Genomic DNA, 20,391 nt, shown 5'->3' with positions numbered 1-20,391 from the left:
GTAGCCAAGGCACTGATACCTCAATTCTGGAAGCAACCAGTCACTCCTCCCCTCAAGATATGGTTCACACGAATGGAGGAACTCAGATCCCTTGAGGAACTCCATAACACAGCAAATGACACCTTCCAAAAATACCTCAATACATGGACACACTGGATACTAAAATCTACCACGTCAGGTTTCCAAGAGATGATTATATCTCTACCAGACTCTTAACTTGCAACGGCCGTACGAATACTGACCGCAGGAGGGATGGAATCCCCAACACAGGGACACCCCACCACTACCCCAAAAAATGCTGAGACCGGGACCCCGACCTCCACCTAGATAGAAGGGTGAGAACCCACATACATAATGACCCCACACATACTACCAAAGGAAGGGTTAAACCTGGGACGTCCTCAAGACAGATGGGACACACAGAAAGGAGGGGATAGGACACACATACGACAGGTAAATCAGACCTCTACCATAGCAGAGACTAGGAGACACATAACTCCTACCTAGGAAGAGAAACGAAACACATAAGAAACGAATACCAAAAAATAGGGCTTCGGAACGGAGGAAGCTTGGACACCGGCAGTCTCAGGATCCGCCACACGCTACATTTCAGATGAAGGCCAAACAACACAGATACACACACACATACACACACACAGACATAACACATAGGACAGGAGATACATCGACTAATGAGGGCAAATGCGTTAACCGATCTAAGAAACTGAGACAAATCAGGGTGGAGAACTCGGAGCATACACATTCTAAAGTTCTAAAGTGAACCAAATGTTGTAAAAGTTTATATGTATTTCATAAAGGGTCCTGCGAGTCCCTACTACACAGAGGCGCATGTGCCCTTGCAATACTGTGAATTTATGCAACCGATGATACTACCTATTGAAAATTTTCATGGAGACCTGCGAGTCTCGACACGCAACTTACCATATGCTGAAAAAATTATTTGAAAATAATAAAAATCATATTTACAAAAAAAAAAAAAAAAAAAACATAATAATATAACTATTACTATTTTAACGCTGCCACCACCAAGACAATTTATAAATGGGTTCCTAATTACTCACTGTAGCGGAGTAGCAGTATAATCACGGTATCTCTGCTGGTAGTTAGGATAAAACAGGTAAAAACACAGGCAGTGTAAGAATAATCCCTCTTCCCCAAGGACTAGACGACACAAAGCCTGGGAGCCAACTGCCAACTGTCAACTGACCTCTGTGGGGGTCCCAGCTTCAAAAGATGTAACCCCTGTTGACCTCAGCAATAACATCTCTGTAATTTGTGCCATTTACTACACAAATTACATTAAAGGATAATATTCCAAGGGTGTAATAATAAATTATACACCCTTGCTGTTACACCTCCCATTATTATTTTAATAGGTGCCCCACCAGGGAGCACTTAATTGGATTAGGGGATGGGACCTTTTTTTTTTTTTTACAACAGTGAGCAGTCACAGGCTGCTCACTGTTTAGTAGACATGTCCCTACTCGCAGCATAGCAAATAGGTGCAGTAGGGATATTTCAATGTCCCGTGTTTACTAATACGAAGTAATTTTTACTCACTATTAGTAAAGTTTGCTGAAAGGCCAACTTTAGTATTTCAGCATTTTAGTAATTTCCTAATACTGTGACAATTAGGGGGTTATCTTTTAAGAGGCTGAAAAATGCAGCCGCGGCACAAATCGGATCGGAATTTCATTAATTTGATTGAAATTCCAAACCAAACAAAATGCATGGATTTCATCCTAACATTAATAGACAAAGGTTACTCATTCTGTTAGGACGTTTGAATGGCGAAACCAGCAATGCGAGATCACAGAGATCCCGGAGGAAGTGTGAGTATTGTTGGAAAATTTATTTGACCACAGGAAATGAAGCGGACTTAAGCTCCTCCTTTGGTCAAAGAAGATCATGCGAAGGAAAGATACATAAGACAAAGTAGTCCCTACTTTGTCTTATGTTTTAAAGAAAACTAGATTAGATAGGAAGAAAAAAAAAGAACAGATTCTGAGAGAGGAAGAGAAGAGGAAACCATGACAGTGCCGCTTTAATAGCTGAAAACCATATTGCAAGAAATAGGTAAAAATAATCAAGATGTTAAAATAGCTAAGTTAACAATATATTTCCAACTCAAATTCTTTGGCTTAAGTGTTGTGATTTTAGTTATCAATTTAACAGTTAACGGTTTAGGAAATAAACTGAGAAAAAAATATGTCTACCTAGCTACATATTTTAATTAAATGTGCATACAATTATAAAATTCAGGTTGACTTAGCTGGGACAGTGCCTGTGGATTAACCCCTTAACGACCGGTGATGGTTCAGGACCGTCATCGGAAAACTCCCCTTGACGGTCCTGAACCGTCATAACGGTAATATGTACTTACCCGATCGGCGTTGCTCCTGGTGTGGGGACACTGCCTGACAGCTCAGGTAGTCTCCCCGTGGCAAATTAGGACCCCGCGGCCACGTGATCGCTTTACAGAGCGGTCACATGGTCACAATAGGTGTCCATGTATCTGCCTGCATGGGGACTGCCTGTGCTGACAGGCAGACTCCCTGCATGTGTAAAATAAAAAAAAATAAAAAAAAAAGTGAGGCATAGCTGATATCTCTCTGGATTACCCTTTACATTTATGGAGAGCAAAAAACGGGGCGCAAGAGTATACTGAGACTTGCTCACGGTGCCTAGAGAGATATCAGCTATGCCTCACTGATGATGCCTAACAAGGCTAAAACGATCGTCTGGGGTTGCTGTGTCTCTCGTGCATAGGGAACTTGATGGCATTTCGGATTTGGACTGCCCGTATGGGTGGAACCAGTCTGATATGTTTCAGAGATGTTCTCTCTGTAATGGCACAAGATGAGCTAAAACCAGCTTGAGATCTGAGCGGGGACCCACCGAAGGGCAGGCTATTTCAGCTGCTGCCCGTTGTCAGTATACTCTTGCGCCCCATTTTTTGCTATATATAATGTCTATATATATTATATATATAGACAAATATTAATATTAAAATACATTTATAATTAAATTACACACACATATATATATATAATATATAAATAATAACCATATATATTGTATAGATATATTATTATAAAATACAAATAAGTAAATTAAATAAAAAAAACTTAAAAATAAAAATGTTATTCTAACTCTATTTTTATATTTATATATATATATATATATATATATATATATATATATATATATATATATATCAAAATACACTTAGAATGAAATTATATATACACATCTATGTACCGTATATACTCAAGTATAAGTCGAGTTTTTCGGCACATTTTTTGTGCTGAAAAACCCCAACTAGACTTATACTCGAGTCAATGTCTGTATTATGGCAATTTACATTGCCATAATACAGACAAGGGGCTGTGTAGGAGGGGGGCTGGCAGGGAGCGTTTACTTACCTCTCCTGCAGCTCCTATCAGCTCCCTTCTCCTCCGCGCCGGTCCGGTCAGCTCCCCTGTCAGCTCCCAGAGTAAGTCTCGCGAGAGCCGCGGGGTCAGAGCGCAGCCGCGAGACTTACACTGGGAGCTGACAGGGGAGCTGACCGGACCGGCACGGAGGAGAAGGTAGCTGACAGGAGCTGCAGGAGAGGTAAGTAAATGCTCTCTGCCAGCCCCCTCCCCTGAACTGCCAATGCCACTGGACCACCAGGGAGTGAGAGCCCCCCTCCCTGTCATGTATCAAGCAGGAAGTGGGGACGAAATTTTTTTTTAATAAAATAAAATAATAATATTTAAAAAATAATATTAAAATAAAAAATAATAATATAACAAAGTAGCTATACCAGTAGCTGCTGCATTTCCCACCCTAGTCTTATACTCGAGTAAATAAGTTTTCCCAGTTTTTTAAAAAATTAGGGGCCTCGGCTTATATTCGGGTCGGCTTATACTCAAGTATATACGGTATATATAAATGAATCAAAATAATATGAAATATATATATATATATATCCATATACAAAATTACATAAATAATTTCATAAATATACACCTAGACTTTAAATATATAAATATGCATATATATTTAAAATCCACGTGTGTATTTATGTAATATTTTTACATAATTAAAGGGACACTATAGTCACCTGAACAACTTTAGCTTAATGAAGCAGTTTTGGTGTATAGAACATGCCCCTGCAGCCTCACTGCTCAATCCTCTGCCATTTAGGAGTTTAATCCCTTTGTTTATGAACCCTAGTCACACCTCCCTGCATGTGACTTGCACAGCCTTCCATAAACACTTCCTGTAAAGAGAGCCCTATTTAGGCTTTCTTTATTGCAAGTTCTGTTTAATTGAGATTTTCTTATCCCCTGCTATGTTAATAGCTTGCTAGACACTGCAAGAGCCTCCTGTATGTGATTAAAGTTCAATTTACAGAGAAAAAGATACAATTGTTTAAGGTAAATTACATCTGTTTGAAAGTGAAACCAGTTTTTTTTTTCCATGCAGGCTCTGTCAATCATAGCCAGGGGAGGTGTGGCTAGGGCTGCATAAACAGAAACAAAGTGATTTAACTCCTAAATAAAAGTGAATTGAGCAGTGACATTGCAGGGGAATGATCTATACACTAAAACTGCTTTATTTAGCTAAAGTAAATTAGGTGACTATAGTGTTCCTTTAAGTAATTTTATTGATTGCAATCTGAGGGACCTGTCTGACAACCCAGGCCGAAAGTCCAGAGAATTTATTTTAGCCCTGTAACTTTCTATGACACCATAAAACCTGTACATAAGGGGTACTGTTTTACTCCGGTGACTTAGCTGAACGCAAATATTAGTGTTTCAACACAGTAAAACATATCACAGCAAGGTTATTGTCAGTGAAAGTGACTTGTTTTTGCATTTTTCACATACAAACGGCACGTTCACTGATATAATTGCTGTGATACGTTTTACTGTTTTGAAACACTAATATTTGTGGTCAGCAAAGTCTCCCGAGTATAACAGTAGCCCCCATGTACAGGTTTTATAGCGTTTTTGAAAGTTACAGGGTCAAATATAAGGGAGCGTATAGTAGCCCAGGAATGAGAATTACCCCCATGATGGCATTCCATTTGCAAAAGAAGACAACACAAGGTATTGCAAATGGGGTATGACCAGTCTTTTTTAGTAGCCACTTAGTCACAAACACTGGGCAAAATTAGCGTTCAATTTTGTTTGTTTTTTAACTTTTTTCACACACAAACAAATATGCTAACTTTGGCCAGTGTTTCTGACTACTAAGTGGCTACTAAAAAAGACTGGAGATACCCCATATTGAATACCCGGGGTTGTCTACTTTTAAAAAAAAAAGGGACATGTGGTGTGTGATTCAAAATATTTATATTTTTAAAATGTATCAATAATGACATTGTAACACTGTTATTTGTCATAAATCTCTAAAACAGCAATTTCCTATTTGTACTTATAGCCCTAAAACTCGCAAAAAAAAAAAGCAAAAGGTGTTTTTAATCTCAGGACAAAATTTTGAATCTATTTAGCAGTTTTTTTCATTAGCTTTTGTAGGTAAGTAAAAGATTTTTCAAGCAAAAGTCATTAAATTTGGGGGGAGGGGGAAGCTCAGAACAGAGGAGGTATGTAATATTGATTCACAAAAAGTACAAATGACTCATGGTAATATTAAATGTATGCTTACTAATGCAAGGAGCCTATATAACAAAATGGGGGAACTAGAGGCAATTGCATACACTAAACAATACGATATAATAGGCATAACAGAAACATGGTGGGATGAGACACATGACTGGGCAGTTAACTTAAATGGGTACACATTATTTAGGAGGGATAGGAAAAACAAGAAGGGTGGTGGGGTATGTTTGTATGTCAGCCATAAGTTCAAGTCAAATCTTAGGCATGTGGAGTGTGACGAGGAAAATGTGGAAGCTTTATGGGTAGATATCTGCTTGGGGCAAACAAAGGGAAATACGTTATTGGTTGGGATATGTTATAAACCACCAAATGTAAATATTAATGAGGAAGAACTGCTGTTAGAGCAAATTGGTGAAGCTGCAAATCGGGGGAACACATTAATTATTGGAGATTTTAATTACCCGGACATAAATTGGAATAGAGGGACTAGTACTTCAGCTAGGGGAATCCGTTTTTTGAATGTGTTAAATTACACCTTTATGTCACAACTGGTACAAGGACCAACTAGAAAGGATGCTTGTCTGTATCTCGTTATAACAAACAATGTTAATCTTTTAACCAACATTCAAGTAGGGGAGCATTTGGGAAATAGTGATCACAATATGGTAACTTTTGAAATAAACTCAAAAAAGCAAAAGCAGGTGGGGTATATTAAAACGTATAATTTTAAAAAAGCCAATTTTAATAAGATTAGGGCAGCTCTACAACATATCGACTGGCATAAACGCCTTAGTGATAAAAACACGGAGGAAAAATGGAAACTATTCAAACAAATATTAGAAAGGTACATTTCACAGTATGTACCATTGGGTAATAAATATAAAAGAGACTAATTAAAACCAATGTGGCTTAGTGGAGAAGTAAAACAAGAGATTCAAAATAAGAAAAGGGCTTTTAAAGCATTTAAATCGGACCAATCAGATGCATCCTATATAAGATATAAGGAAGCCAATAATACTTGCAAAAAGGCAATTAAAGTGGCTAAACTAGAAAATGAGAAATTGATAGCCAAAGAATGCAAAACCAACCCCAAACATTTTTTCAAGTACATTAATTCTAAAAAAACAAAAAATGAAAGTGTAGGTACACTGAAAACAGAGATGGGTCTGTTAGTCAATGAAGACCAGGAAAAGGCAGAAATTTTAAATAACTATTTTTCTTCGGTATATATTAATGAGGATCCTATGGCAAGAGATATGCATATGATTGCTGCAACAAACTTGCAGATAACTTGTGATTGGATAACTCGAGACAAGGTGCTACAGCTATTAAAGAAAATTAATGTAAATAAAGCTCCGGGGCCTGACGGTATCCACCCACGAGTACTTAAGGAGCTAAGTGGGGAAATAAGTGAACCTCTGTATTTAATTTTTCAAGATTCTTTTGTTTCAGGTATTGTACCGGAGGATTGGAGGAAGGCAGATGTTGTTCCTATATTTAAAAAGGGTTCAAAATCCTTGCCTGGAAATTATAGACCTGTGAGCTTAACTTCTGTGACTGGGAAATTATTTGAACGGCTATTAAGGGATAATATTCAGGAATTCATTGGGAAGAACTGTGTTATTAGCAATAATCCGCATGGTTTTATGAAACATAGGTCATGTCAAACTAACCTAATTGCATTCTACGGAGAAGTAAGTAGAAATATAGATCAGGGTGTTGCAGTGGAAGTGATCTACTTGGATTTTGCCAAGGCATTTGATACGGTTCCTCACAATAGGTTAGTCTTCAAACTAAACAAAATTTGTCTAGATGAATATTCTTGTTCTTGGGTAGAACAGTGGCTTAAGGATAGAGTACAGCGAGTTGTCATAAATGGTAAATTTTCAAGCTGGACAAAAGTGGTAAGTTGTGTCCCTCAGGGTTCTGTTTTGGGACCGCTTCTATTTAACATATTTATAAATGATCTTGAAATGGGCATTGAAAGCCATGTATCAGTGTTTGCAGATGACACAAAACTTTGTAAAGTAATAAAATGTGAGCAGGATATTGCCTTGCTGCAGAGGGATTTGGATAGATTGGGGGACTGGGCACTAAAATGGCAGATGAAATTTAACGTAGAAAAATGCAAAGTTATGCACTTCGGGGTTAAGAATGCACAAGCAATTTACACCCTAAATGGTAGTGAACTAGGGATAACCACACACGAGAAGGATTTGGGAATTGTTATAGACAACAAATTAGGTAGCAATATGCAATGTCAATCTGCCGTTGCTAAGGCCAGTAAGGTTTTGTCATGTATAAATAGGGGCATAAATTCTCGAGATGAAAATATAATTTTGCCTCTTTATAAATCGCTGGTAAGACCACACCTTGAATATGCTGTGCAATTTTGGGCACCTGTTCTAAAGAAGGATATCATGGCACTAGAAAAAGTGCAGAGATGAGCTACAAAATTGATAAAAGGAATGGAGCATTTTAGTTATGAAGAAAGGTTAAAAAATTTAAATCTCTTCAGTTTGAAAAAACGGCGCGTTAGAGAGGATATGATAACATTATACAAATATATTCGGGGCCAGTACAAACCATTATCTGGAAATCTATTCATAAACAGGGCTATACATAGGACACAAGGTCACACATTTAGGCTTGAAGAAAGGAGATTTCATCTAATGCAAAGAAAAGGTTTTTTTACAGTAAGAGCAATAAGGATATGGAATTTTATAGCATGACAGGAGGCTTCATATTTGCTTAAGTCTCTCTTTACTAGAACTCCACAGCAGCACATTAACAGAGAGATAAACACCAAAGACAAAAACATAAGGTATCTATATAAGGCTCCTCCTAAGCCACCATTTCCTCTTTCTTTGCTGCTCCGCGGACAGTACAGGTCAGAGTACCTCTGCCTCCTGGTTTTTCTGGGTGGCTGTGGGTTTTTCATATGTGTCATTTTGAAATGCAATTTATTCATATGTGTATTTTATTCCTATGTCTAATCTGTTCCTCCGTTTTTCTGTGAGGTATTTGAACCTTGTTTCTTTTCTTAGTCCCTTGTTTTCATACTTTCTGCATTTCTTTTCTACTCTGGGTTTTTTCCCCTTTAGTTTTCCTGCTTGGTTTGCTTTACGGTCGCCGGGAAGCGATCTTCTGACCGCCTCCCTGCCGACCGTCGGGACCGCGAAGAAAGACTCCGGCGGTCCCTCGTGCGCCGTGGTATTGATTCCCGCCCGCCTTGTTCCGCCGAGCGGGAATCCCCTACCTGCTTCCCTGTCCCTCCCTCGCCTCGCTCGCATCGGCTATACACGGGCGGCGTGGGGAGGGTACAGAGAGCCTCTCTGCTGCCGCGGGTTGCGGCTTAAGTGCACCCTCTTCCCCATGACCGCGTGGCCGGATCCAGGGGTGCGCGGTTTTGTTTTTCTGCCATGCCGGCCGCGTGTGCGCCCTTCTTTTAAGGGCGCAGGGCACCACCTTTTCTTTCTGTGTTAAGTAGTGTATCGACTATACACATCTTTTGTAAACCTTTATTGTCATACTTGTCTTTGAGGAAAGCTGTTTACATGTAAAACCCATTATACTCTTATGTACTTTATTTGAATTTACTTTCTTTTCTGTGTTAATATCTTCTTGAGATTACAGTCTGTGATACTCTTCTTACTAAAGCTAGTCAGAGGATAGCTCAGTTCATTAACATATGATCTGTAGATTCTACTCAATCCTCAGAGTTGCAGGTTCAGTTCCCTGCAGGGCTATCTCACCCTTTTCAGCTCTCACAATCGGAAGGTTTCATTGATAACAACTTCCACATGTTAACTATATATCTCTCAGGTGTGATTTGAGCTTTGCTACGTGCATGTGTTTTCCCTGTCTCACTGCATGTGGCAGTGCAATGCGTGTTTGCTTAGATCTCTGCTGATTGCAGTTGCTCTCTACGCATGGATTCTCTGCCCTTGCTGCTGACATCTGCATATTACCTACATTGGACCCTACTGGGGACACTATCCCTCACACTGTTCTGAGCCCATTCTGGGGACCCTGGTACATCTCTACCCTACACGCTCCTGTGTCAAGATATGCCTGCCTGTCATCCGTAAGGATTTATGTTTTGCCTCCATACACCTCTGGCCGGTGCTACCCGTGCCCAGATACTGGCCAGCTGTTGTCTGTGCCCCTATGATTGGCCTGCTTTGTCTGTGCCCCTTGATTGGCCAGCTTTGTCTGTGCCCCATGATTTGGCCTGCGTTGTCTGTGCCATTTTACGCATGCTACTGGCCTGGCGGCTAGGCTCCTGGACCCCTGTTTGTTGAGCCGGCATGCGTATTATACTTGCCTCTGCCAACTATAGGGGTGCGGCCCCTGCTGCCTGCTAGTGATACCTGTTCTCTATCTCCTTAGGTGTCACATACCATCATCTCGGACATTATGGAGGCCTCTGCACAGGAGCAGAGTTTGTAGGCATTGTTTGATGCGGCGGGGTCCGCCTCTGTGGAGACAGCCCTGGCTAGGGCCCTCCCTCTATCACAAGCGGACAGAGGCGCGAGTGGAACCCCCTGCTTGGCAGACGACTCGGCTGAGTCAAACTCTCATGGGAGAGAGCAGGCAAGTGCGCAAATGCGCTATTGGAAGGGCGAAGTCCCTAAACCACGCTCCCGGTAGGGCAAGGCTCCGGCGAAGCGTCATGGTTCGAGGTTCTTAACCTCGCCGGCCTCGCGCCGCCGTCTAATGGGCGCAGGGGTGGAGGCCTCCTTGCTCCCCCCTATCATAGGCCGTACTGGATGAGTGACGGGCAGACCAACTCCCTTCAATGGTAGCTGATGATTGGGACTAGGACCGTAGGTTTGGCCCAGGTTGGCGCTAGGAGGATGAAGACGCGCCAGGAACAGGGGCCCCCACGGTGGTGCCGGGAGACGACACCTTTCTAGATGCTAAAGGTGAACCTCTGTCCGACCCTCGCTCTATCTGGCACCCTAGGTCCTCATTATGGTCGCGGCCCGACCACTTAGCACAATTCGTGCGCTACTGGGTCTGTAGACCCCTGGAAAGGGAGGCCCGCGAGTAACTTCGGGCAGAATGCCCCTGGCCGTCCTGCCAGACAAGGTGGCGGGGGACCCGGATTTTGATCCCCTGGTGGCCTCGTACTTGAATCGTATGGCTCGGGACCCCACGTACGGGGTCGAGCGTCACCTCTGCCCGGCGCAAGATGAACAGCCGAATAGGCTGGGTCCTTTGTGCAGGATGTTGGCCCTGACGGACGTGACCTGCACAGATAGTACGAGCCTGGACCCGCCCATCATGCGGGATTGGACACTACGCCCCAGTTGCCTTCTTGGCAATGCTAATGTGGTTCTGCACCAACCGCAGGTACACGGCTCTGTTCCGTATGGACACCAAGCTATCGGAACTAGGATCCGAAGAATTGGGCCCCCTGGCAATAAGTCCTACTGTTCCGGGAACCTTTCTTTAAGGAGCTACAGAAACGCATCAATTTATTTGCTTCCCGGGATAAAGCACAGTCCTCTATACAGAAGGTGTTTCGCTCACTGTTATCCCGGCTGGTCTTCGGTCCCCACTGATCTCGTGGCCCATCCTCTTTTCCACCATACCAGTCCAGACCTCCCTGCACCCGAAGGACGGGTAGAGGTCGTGGAGACAGTGCCGGAGGACGAGCGAGACTTCCTACGGGGTGTACATCTCCTGCCACTTTCAATCCCCCTCTATTGCATACAGACAGATTGTTTCACTGCAGAGACAGGTGGCAGGAAGTGTCTTCAAATGCATGGGTCCATCAGTCGGTACGAGGTTATGTCATTGACTTCGCCTCCCCACCGACGCAGGTTGGACCTCCGAGTGTCTCCTTCATCGCGAGAGTTCAACGTTCCATGATAGCTTCGGAGGTTCGGACTCTGCTCGCCTTTGGCGCTACCCAGCGAGCCCCGGATTTGGGGGGTTTCCTCAGCTCATTTTTTCTAGTGAGGTTGAAGTCGGGGGAGCTCCGCCCGGTGGTCGATTTTCGGGAATTGAACACCTGCGTTGTCTGCGACCACTTCAAGTTGGAGGGCATTCATCTCCTTCGGGACCTTCCCCAGCCGGGGGACTTGTTCGTGTGACTGGACCTGAAGGATGCTTACCTCTCCGTCCTGGGGGACAAGAGTGGTCGCGGGTTGCCTCGCTTCCCCTGGAATGGCACTCCTCGCCAATTCACATGCCTACCGTTCGGTCTCAGCTCGACCCCTTGGTGTTTCACCGAGCTGCTGACGCCTGTGATCGCCCGTTTCTGGTTGGAGGGCGTCCGTTTCCTGTTGTTCCTGAATGATTGGCTGGTCCTCTGCGAAGATCCCTCCAGGCTCACACGTTCGGCGATCTCCTTCTTGGAGCTCCTGGGAGTCGTAGTTCGTCAGCTTTGGGACCTTCCCAGACGGAGTTCTTTGGTGTCGTGGTCAATGCGACGGCATGCGTTCTCCGTCTGCCTTTGGCACCGGTGGCATCCGCCCAGAGGGTGATGATAAGGATATTGAGGCAAGTTCGGTTTCCCCTTCAATTGCTTGCTCGCGTGGTGGGCCTCCTCTCAGCCTCGATACAGGCAATATACCCAGGCCCACTACATTACAGGACCATGCAACGGCTGAAGACCCCTGTTCTACGCATGTGACCTTCCTCAGACCGGATGGTTTTCTCCGTTCCCGGACGTGACGGCCGGACTGCGCTGGTGGCTTCTGCACATGGCCGCATGGAACGGCAAGGCGTTATTCGGACCAACCCCGGATTTCGTGCTGGACTCGACTGCAAGCCTCTTAGACTCCCACATCACACTCTTTCCCAGTCAATCACATTTTCTTTTATCTGCCGTGGGAGTCAAACCTGACGACGGATTGGTTCTCCAGACATTGGAAGGGCCAGCGACTGGGCGCTCTCTCGACCCATCTTCATCGTACTCGTACGTCGCTTGGTTTTTGTTCATGGTGGGTCTATTCGCCTCCGGGACGACCATCGGATTCGGACGTGCTTTGGTTGGCTCTCGGATCCAGCGTGTGCGGTGGTGGTCGCGCTTCGACAGGTGCGCTTGTTTTCTCAGGAAGCATAGGTGTTTCCTCCGTTCGCCTCTATCCCCTAGGTGTTACTTCTAGTTTGTGGTCGACGTGTGTCCTTAGTGTTGTTGACTCCGCTATGGCGGGATCGGTCGGGTTCACGGAGCTTCTGTTTTTTTCCTGTCAGGATCCTCTTCTCTTATGTCCTCTCGAAGACTCCTCTTGGACTCTTTCGGGAGTGCCTGGTAGGTCGAGGCGTCGTCACTATCGGCCAGGGACCTTCTCTGGGATTCCTGAGCTCCCGGGACGAGGAGATGTTTACCTCTCAGCATGGATTTCATAGTGTCGTTGGTGCTTAGGACAGGATGCTGAACCCTTTTTCCGGCCCGTGACCTACTTGTCCCTCCTCGATGTTTTGGGACGGTTGTGCCGTCTGGTTCTTGTGATTAGTCATTTATTTAGGTGGCGCGTGTTCCGTTTAGAGGTTTTTCCCATCGGTCAGGACCCGCTGGTCTGCAGATTTCTACGTGGGATGAGGCTGGCACGTCCTCTGGCGCCTAAATACCCTTCCCTCTGGGAGGTAAGTAGGGTTTTAGCGTTTTTCTTCTGGATTTGGCCGGAGTTCCTTGTTTTTTTCCCTTCGCCAGCTTTCTACTGTGTTTGCCCTCTTGTTGTGTCGGGTTTCATTCAGACGTGTTTCTGATGTCCAATCCTTCGCCCCTGTCCAATCTCGATGGATGGAATGGTTATTGACACTGGCAGGGGTGAATGCGACTCTTGGAGTACATTCGGTTAGCAGCGCTACTGCTTCCGAGTTTTTCCTTGATGGGCGTTTCTCCTCGGGACGTTTTTTGTATGTGGCGGTCCGGTCCCGTGAGGAGATTGCGCCAGTTTATTTGGACCGTCGGAGTATGTTTCTTTTGCTTTGCTGTCGGAGCGTTAAAACAGCAAATATGAAGCCTCCTGTCATGCTATAAAATTGTAGATTATACTAGCTTTAGTGAAACTATAATCTTAATTTTATTAATGACAGGAGGCGAATATTTCCCACCCAGTTTGGTTTCTCCCCCCCTTGTTTTGGATGGATTGCATTGATTGTATTTCTGTTGATTTGTCTGATTATCTGGGCTAGGTTTGGTAGTCTGGGGTGATGTTGTGGGAAGTGCATGTTATATTGTATTGACGGTCATTGGTGATGGATATCATGTCTTTATTCTATCAGTACTGGATCGTGGGATTTATGTTTGATCAGTACAGTTCACTAATCAGTGTTTTCGATTCTGTTTATTTCGTTTCAGTTTAATGGTTCGACTTCAGTTCATAGAATCGGCTGTTTGGCAGGATGAAGATCAAGTTCATCCATTATCCGAAGTTTTTCCAGATGACATTCGTTGTTATGTTGTAAATTTTTCTTTATTTAGTTTTTGTCATTGTTGTGTACGTTACGTTGTCGCAGCGTGAAAGAGGAAATGGTGGCTTAGGAGGAGCCTTATATAGATACCTTATGTTTTTGTCTTTGGTGTTTATCTCTCTGTTAATGTGCTGCTGTGGAGTTCTAGTAAAGAGAGACTTAAGCAAATATTCGCCTCCTGTCATTAATAAAATTAAGATTATAGTTACACTAAAGCTAGTATAATCTACAATTCATTGCCGGAAGAGGTGGTTTTGTCAGAGTCTATACAGATGTTTAAATTGCAATTGGATAAATACTTGCAAAAACATAACATACAGGGATACAATTTCTAATTAGTGGGATAATAGCTGCTTGATCCAAGGAGACATCTGACTGCTATTTTGGGGTCAAGAAGGAATTTTTTCCTAGTTTGTTGCAAAATTGGAAGCGCTTCAGACTGGTTTTTTTGCCTTCTTTTGGATCAACAGCAAAAGCATATGTGAGGAAGGCTGAAATTGATGGACGCAAGTCTCTTTTCAGCTATGTAACTATGTAACTATATATATTTTTTTAAAGTAAAATATATAACATGATACAAATAATGGTAGGTAAAGAAAGCTTTTTGCCCAGGAGTGATGGGAGTGAGCGCAGGACTTTTCTTTTTGTATTTGTAGGGTCAGTGAAGGGTCAGTGTAGATCCTGCTTAGGGTGGTCTGCCTTGATGTTGGCAGGCGGGCATTCCCTCCAATGGCCATTGGAGTAACTAAATGACCTCCATTTGTCTAAAAATACATAGGGATTAAGGAGAGAGTGCAGGTAACTTTTTTCCTTTGGTTTTTAACTATATATTGGGGCTGATGTGTACTGTGGTCATTGCTGCCGCCCAGGAGTGATGGGAGTGAGCGCAGGACTTCTCTTTTTGTATTTGTATTCACTTTTTGTATCACACAGCTTTGTTACAATGCAGCCGCCCATCCCATGTGTTCCCTATTGAGGGTTAATAAGTATATAGGGGTTGTATATAAAAAATACCCCTCTCTGTCTCAGTGGAGATATCTTTGCCAGCAGCTCAAGGAAGCAAGGTGAAGGGTCAGTGTAGGACTCGCTTAGGGGTGTCTGCCTTGACGTTGGCAAGCGGGCATTCCCTCCAATGGCCATTGGAGTAACTAAATGACCTCCATTTGTCTAAATATACATAGGGATTAAGGAGAAAGTGCAGGTAACTTTTTTTTGGGGGGGGGGGGTTTAGACCTGTCAGTCTCCCTGCAGTCTAAAACAATTTCGGCTGCATGTCCCGCCCCCAAACAGAAGCTCCGCCTCCTGCCCACAAGCTTCACCCCCACACACGTTGCTGGAAAGCTGCCCACTGGACCCAGAGAAAATGAAAAGGTATTTACCTTTTTACAGCCCCCTACCCACCATTCAGACCCCCCCCACCCACCATACAGCCCCCCACCTCACAGACAGTTCCCCTACCCACTATACAGCCCCCCCACCCACTATACAGCCCCCATACCAACTATACAGCCCCATAGCCACCTCACAGCCCCCTAACCCACTATACAGCCCTCTACTCACTGTGCAAGCAGCCCTACCCACTATACAGCCCCCCTACCCACTATAGAGCCCCCTACCCACTATACAGCCCCCCTATCCACCTCACAGCCCCTTACCCACTTTACAGTCCCGCTACCCACAGCCCCCCTACTCACTATACTCACTATACCGCCCCCTACTGGCTATACAGCCCCCCTACCCACCTCACAGCTCCCCTTACCCATCTCACAGCCCCCCCTACCCACCATACAGAACTCCTTCCCACCATACAGCCCCCTACCCACCACACAGCCTGTGATGAAGTGCCCTTTGACACTTGTATACAAAGAAAAAGGTGCACACAGCAACAGCAAGGTGAAAGCAGGCTCTTACACTTAAGTGAATGAATCCCTTAACCTTCACAACACAGAACATGCAAATAAAACATTATACTTTGTTTTATTTGCATCCTTTGCCACTTGTGCCTGGAGGGGACTACTGGCTAGCCTCCTGCCTTCCGACTATGGCCCCTGTGCTGATAGCTGTATTTTACCCTGCATAAAGGGTTATTTGTGTATTTCTGCCGGGGCGTTCGGGACTTTCAGTATGTGAGTAGTGCTACCCCAGATAGCTATACCATGGAGCCTATTCGTGTAACAAAAGACTATGGAAAAGACTTTGGCGCCATGGCGATTGAACTGTATGTATGTGATCTGAGCGCCATTCGGTAATAATGTGCGCTCAGATCTAAGCTATCTGGGGATATGTTGCATGTATATGTTTTATGTAGTAATTGTAACATTGTGTAATTTTATGTCTTTTTGTAACCATGTGGTTAATGGAGTCTTGCCTCTGTCCTGGGAGATAATTTGATTACTTCCCAATTATCTCCAGGATAGAGAGGAGGGATTGTGATGTCACTGTGGGAGTGTTTTGTTTGTATTGTCTGTGATTGGCTAATATCCAATATGTGTCCCATTGTTCCATCAGGTCCCCTAGGGGAGTGTCCACCTGGTGAACACTTGCATAAATACCGGGCAGGTAGCCCTCAATAAACCAGACCTACTTGCACCTTTCTTGAAGCCTTGGCTCATGCTTGGGGGAAGGGATACCTACACTCTGGGGATTGCTATAATCACTTACTCCCCAGAGTAAGCTCTTGTAAGAGCTTGATTTGTTCCTGCTACACTCTCTGGATTTAGCAGAGGTTCACCCACTGGGAGCTGGATCCTGGTTGTGGATCTAGGGTGGGTGAGAGACGGCGAGACCCCGGCGCAGCTGCATCGCTAGAAGTGGGGTCCGCAGTGCTGATGGTGTCGGTTGGAGTGCTTGGAGTCCTCGGCAAGTGCTATGACCATCGATTGGTGGAGGTACTCAGTCGGAGTGCCAGCGGTCCGTCATACAGACCCCCTAGCCATCTAGGGTGGCTACACATAGCCGTACGTATTACATGTGACAATACATGGCGCAGTGACTTATGGGGCTGGCATCGATTTATTTTTTATGTATTTTTTGTTTGTTTTTTAGGGCTGCTTTGTATCCCCAGTATGGCCCTGATCACTATATGCATTAGCTACTTGTAAGCATTCCACACATGCGCATTCAAAGCTGACATCGGAAAAGGGAGGAGAGTTCCCCAGCGCCGAGGGAAACTGGTGCTGGAGAAAGGTCCCTTCCCTTCAGCCCAGCGAGAGTGGGACCCTGAGGGTGGGGGGAATCTAAAGACCTTGTAGACCCAGGAAAAAAAGTTTGTTTTCCTGGCACTATAGTGGTCCTTTAATTCTTGAATATTGCTTCCCTTTAAGAGAAAAAAAGTGCTGTCACTATATCCTACGGCACTGTCAACCCAAAGACTATATGTTAATTAAGCTTCTCAAACACACCTGAAGGTTGCAGGGGCAGGGGAGATTTTACATGTTTTTACAGGATCTAATGGTAACGTTACATAAATCTCACATTCAAGGTAGTAAACTCCAAATGTGTTTCTCATTCTGACAGTTTAGCGTTCAATAACTTTTTATTTAAAATGTTAACACAATAATTTGATAATTATCTCATATAATCTCTCTATCTATATCTAGCATGTATATGAACAAAGTGAAAATTGATATGCACTACCCATGGGCATTGATATTTAAGTGCAATTTCTATAACGTCATAGTGTTGATATAAAGTTATATCTTACCTTGCTAATCGTTCATGCTGTGGAAAAGAGAGAAAAATAGGTTACAAAGACATTTTTCGTAAAAGGCAAACATGGACACTTTAAGACATCAACAAATTAGTAGCTATAGTTTCAAAACATAAACATAATTTTTGATTCTATACAAAATAAGGTTTCTCAAACCAGGTTGTAGTGAGTGCACCGTTTACAACGAAAAAGCAAATTTTTGTACAGAGGATTCAATGGCATCTATCACAGAAAACACATGCACTATATCACAACCCTAAGTGCAACCTTTTTTACTATGCTTGAATCAACCGTTAAAAAAAAAGCTGTGAGAAAGAAAGTGTTATTGTGACTTAACGGCTTTACAGTACTATAAGTGTTCTAATTTTTAAATAGATGCTACAACACTAGTGATTTTTGTAGTGATTGCCCCAAATTACTAAAAAATAATACAATATTAGGCAGAGTACATTATAAAGATATAAAAAGTACAATATATTGAATTTAAAATATTTTATTTATTTCTTCATCCACATGTATTTATTTCTTTATTTTTCTAAATTCTACAAATCAGTTATTTTGGCATCTTGAATATGTTAGCTTACAATGTATACATCTCTTGTCAATTCTCTCCAGTCTAAGGCTTTGTTAAAGGAAAAACACCTCTGACCAAATTAACAGGGCAGCAATGTACATGTTTTCATTGAAAATTCCTCACATAGAAGATCACTCTGCTATATTATTTATTTATTTTTTTTCAATTTTTTTTTTATTGTTTTTCAAAGTAAGTAAGAATTAATACATTGTTGAATTATGATTAAACACAGATGATGATATAACGTGTATGATATACAAGGTATCGAGTGGTAATACATATCACAACAAGTTAAACAAAACATTGAAATTCGGTATGAGCATAAGACATGAACAATACAAGGTCATGCTGTACCATGCACTGGTTAAGATAGCGGTTACAATAATGACTGCATACTAATCTGAATTCTGGCCAATGTAGAGTCGTATAGACCACCTGTGCGTAAGTGCGCATACTAAAGGATACCTAACTTGGTCCTGGTGGAGGATGGATACCTGTAGAGGCATCGTGTCATAAGGTCGAAGGGTCACATATTTAAGTGTCTGTTGGGGTTCTCTAAAGAAAAAAGGGAGGGGGGACGGGGAGGAGGGAGGAGAAGGGAGGGAGAGGGTTAGGGAGGTGATGGGAGAGGCAAAGGGAGGAGGAGGGTGGCTCCCTTCGCCCTGTCTTAGATCAATGTGTATTGTGATAGGGTTGATTATCGTCATAGCTTGGTACCGTTTGGGAATTAGCTCAGTTGGGTGACGTGCATGAAAGCCTGCCACGGTTCCCAAATTCATGTGTATTTAGTGTAATTTTTTAATTTAGCGTAAGTTATCTCTTCCAACTGTTTGATGCCCTTGACTCTTAGAATCCATTCTCTTATGGTAGGTGTTTGTGGCTGTTTCCAGTATTTTGGAATCATTTGAGTCGCTGCTCCAATTAAGTGGTTAAAGAGAAGAGTCTGAAATTTTGGTATACCCTTTGGTGGGGTGTTGAAGATAAAGTGTATTGGGGAGAAAGGTATCGCGACCTTCAGGATCGTTTGTACCAGATTATGTATTCTAGACCAGAATTTTGCTATCATGGGGCATTGCCACCAAATGTAAGAGTGGTGAGCGTCAGGGTGTTGGCATCTCCAGCATAGGGCTGAGGAGGTGTTGTGTATCTTCTGGATTTTCATCGGGGTATAATGCCACGTTGAGATACGTTTGTAGTTACTTTCTTGGGTTGCTAATGAAGTACTAGAGGTGTGGGCCGACTTGAGGATCGGCCCCCATTGGTTAAGTGTTATCTCCAATCGAAGTTCCTCTTCCCATCTCTTAATGAAGCTTGGGAGGTCTAGGTCATACGCTTTTTTGGTCAGTTTATACATGGTTGAGAGTATTTTAGTATGAATTGGGTGTGATGAGCATAATTGTTCAATACATGTATTTATTTATTTTTTAAATGCTTTATTTTTGTTGTGCTTGGTGGTGACAAAGGTAAGACAATATACACATGAGAAAAGTTGCAACGAAGTAGACAAATCAGAGCAGAATAGATATATACAGTTTTTAGCACTTTTTTTAACACAAGAAGATAATATTGTCACAGCGTGGGCTGAAAAACTGGATGGATGAAAGTCTGTGATACAGACTGAAATGTTGATTTTTATTTTGAGCTAATAAAAGCTAAGTTTTATTCATTCAACTTGGAAGTCCCTGGAGTGCTATCTTGTACTTTTGGCTGTATCTGTTTGCTGATAAGCACCGGGCAAGTACATCAAGGAAGGTGGAGTGCATTACTATTTTTATTGTGTGTATATATATATATATATATATATATATATGTTTTAACTATGCAAAACTTTGATGCCAATTGGAATATTCCATGTAGTACAGCTGCTTTCTAACGAGTACTGATAGGAGAAGATTTGGACTATCCAGTGAGAGGTGAGGCCCTGCCATTGCCCCGTGGCTGAGAGAGGCCCTACCTTTGATTTGGGCCATGTGGACTTGTACTTACTACGCACAGCTGGGTATTAACCTGTTGGTGGCAGTAAAGGAGACAATACTTGTGTC

General features: G+C 43.1%; 1 protein-coding gene across 3 annotated transcripts in view; it reads right to left on the bottom strand.

Moving 5' to 3' along the window:
• PPP1R12B (protein phosphatase 1 regulatory subunit 12B) overlaps positions 1 to 20,391 on the bottom strand; it is a 195,165-nt gene that overhangs the window by 119,547 nt on the left and 55,227 nt on the right. For all 3 annotated transcript variants that reach the window (XM_063444424.1, XM_063444426.1, XM_063444425.1), the window contains one exon: positions 17,770 to 17,786. In XM_063444424.1, coding sequence (XP_063300494.1) covers positions 17,770 to 17,786 — 17 coding nt within the window. The remainder of the gene's footprint in view (positions 1 to 17,769; positions 17,787 to 20,391) is intronic.

Source organism: Pelobates fuscus, chromosome 1 (assembly GCF_036172605.1).
Source record: "Pelobates fuscus isolate aPelFus1 chromosome 1, aPelFus1.pri, whole genome shotgun sequence".
Taxonomy (NCBI): Eukaryota; Metazoa; Chordata; class Amphibia; order Anura; family Pelobatidae; genus Pelobates; species Pelobates fuscus.
This window is presented reverse-complemented; position numbering and strand designations above follow the sequence as displayed.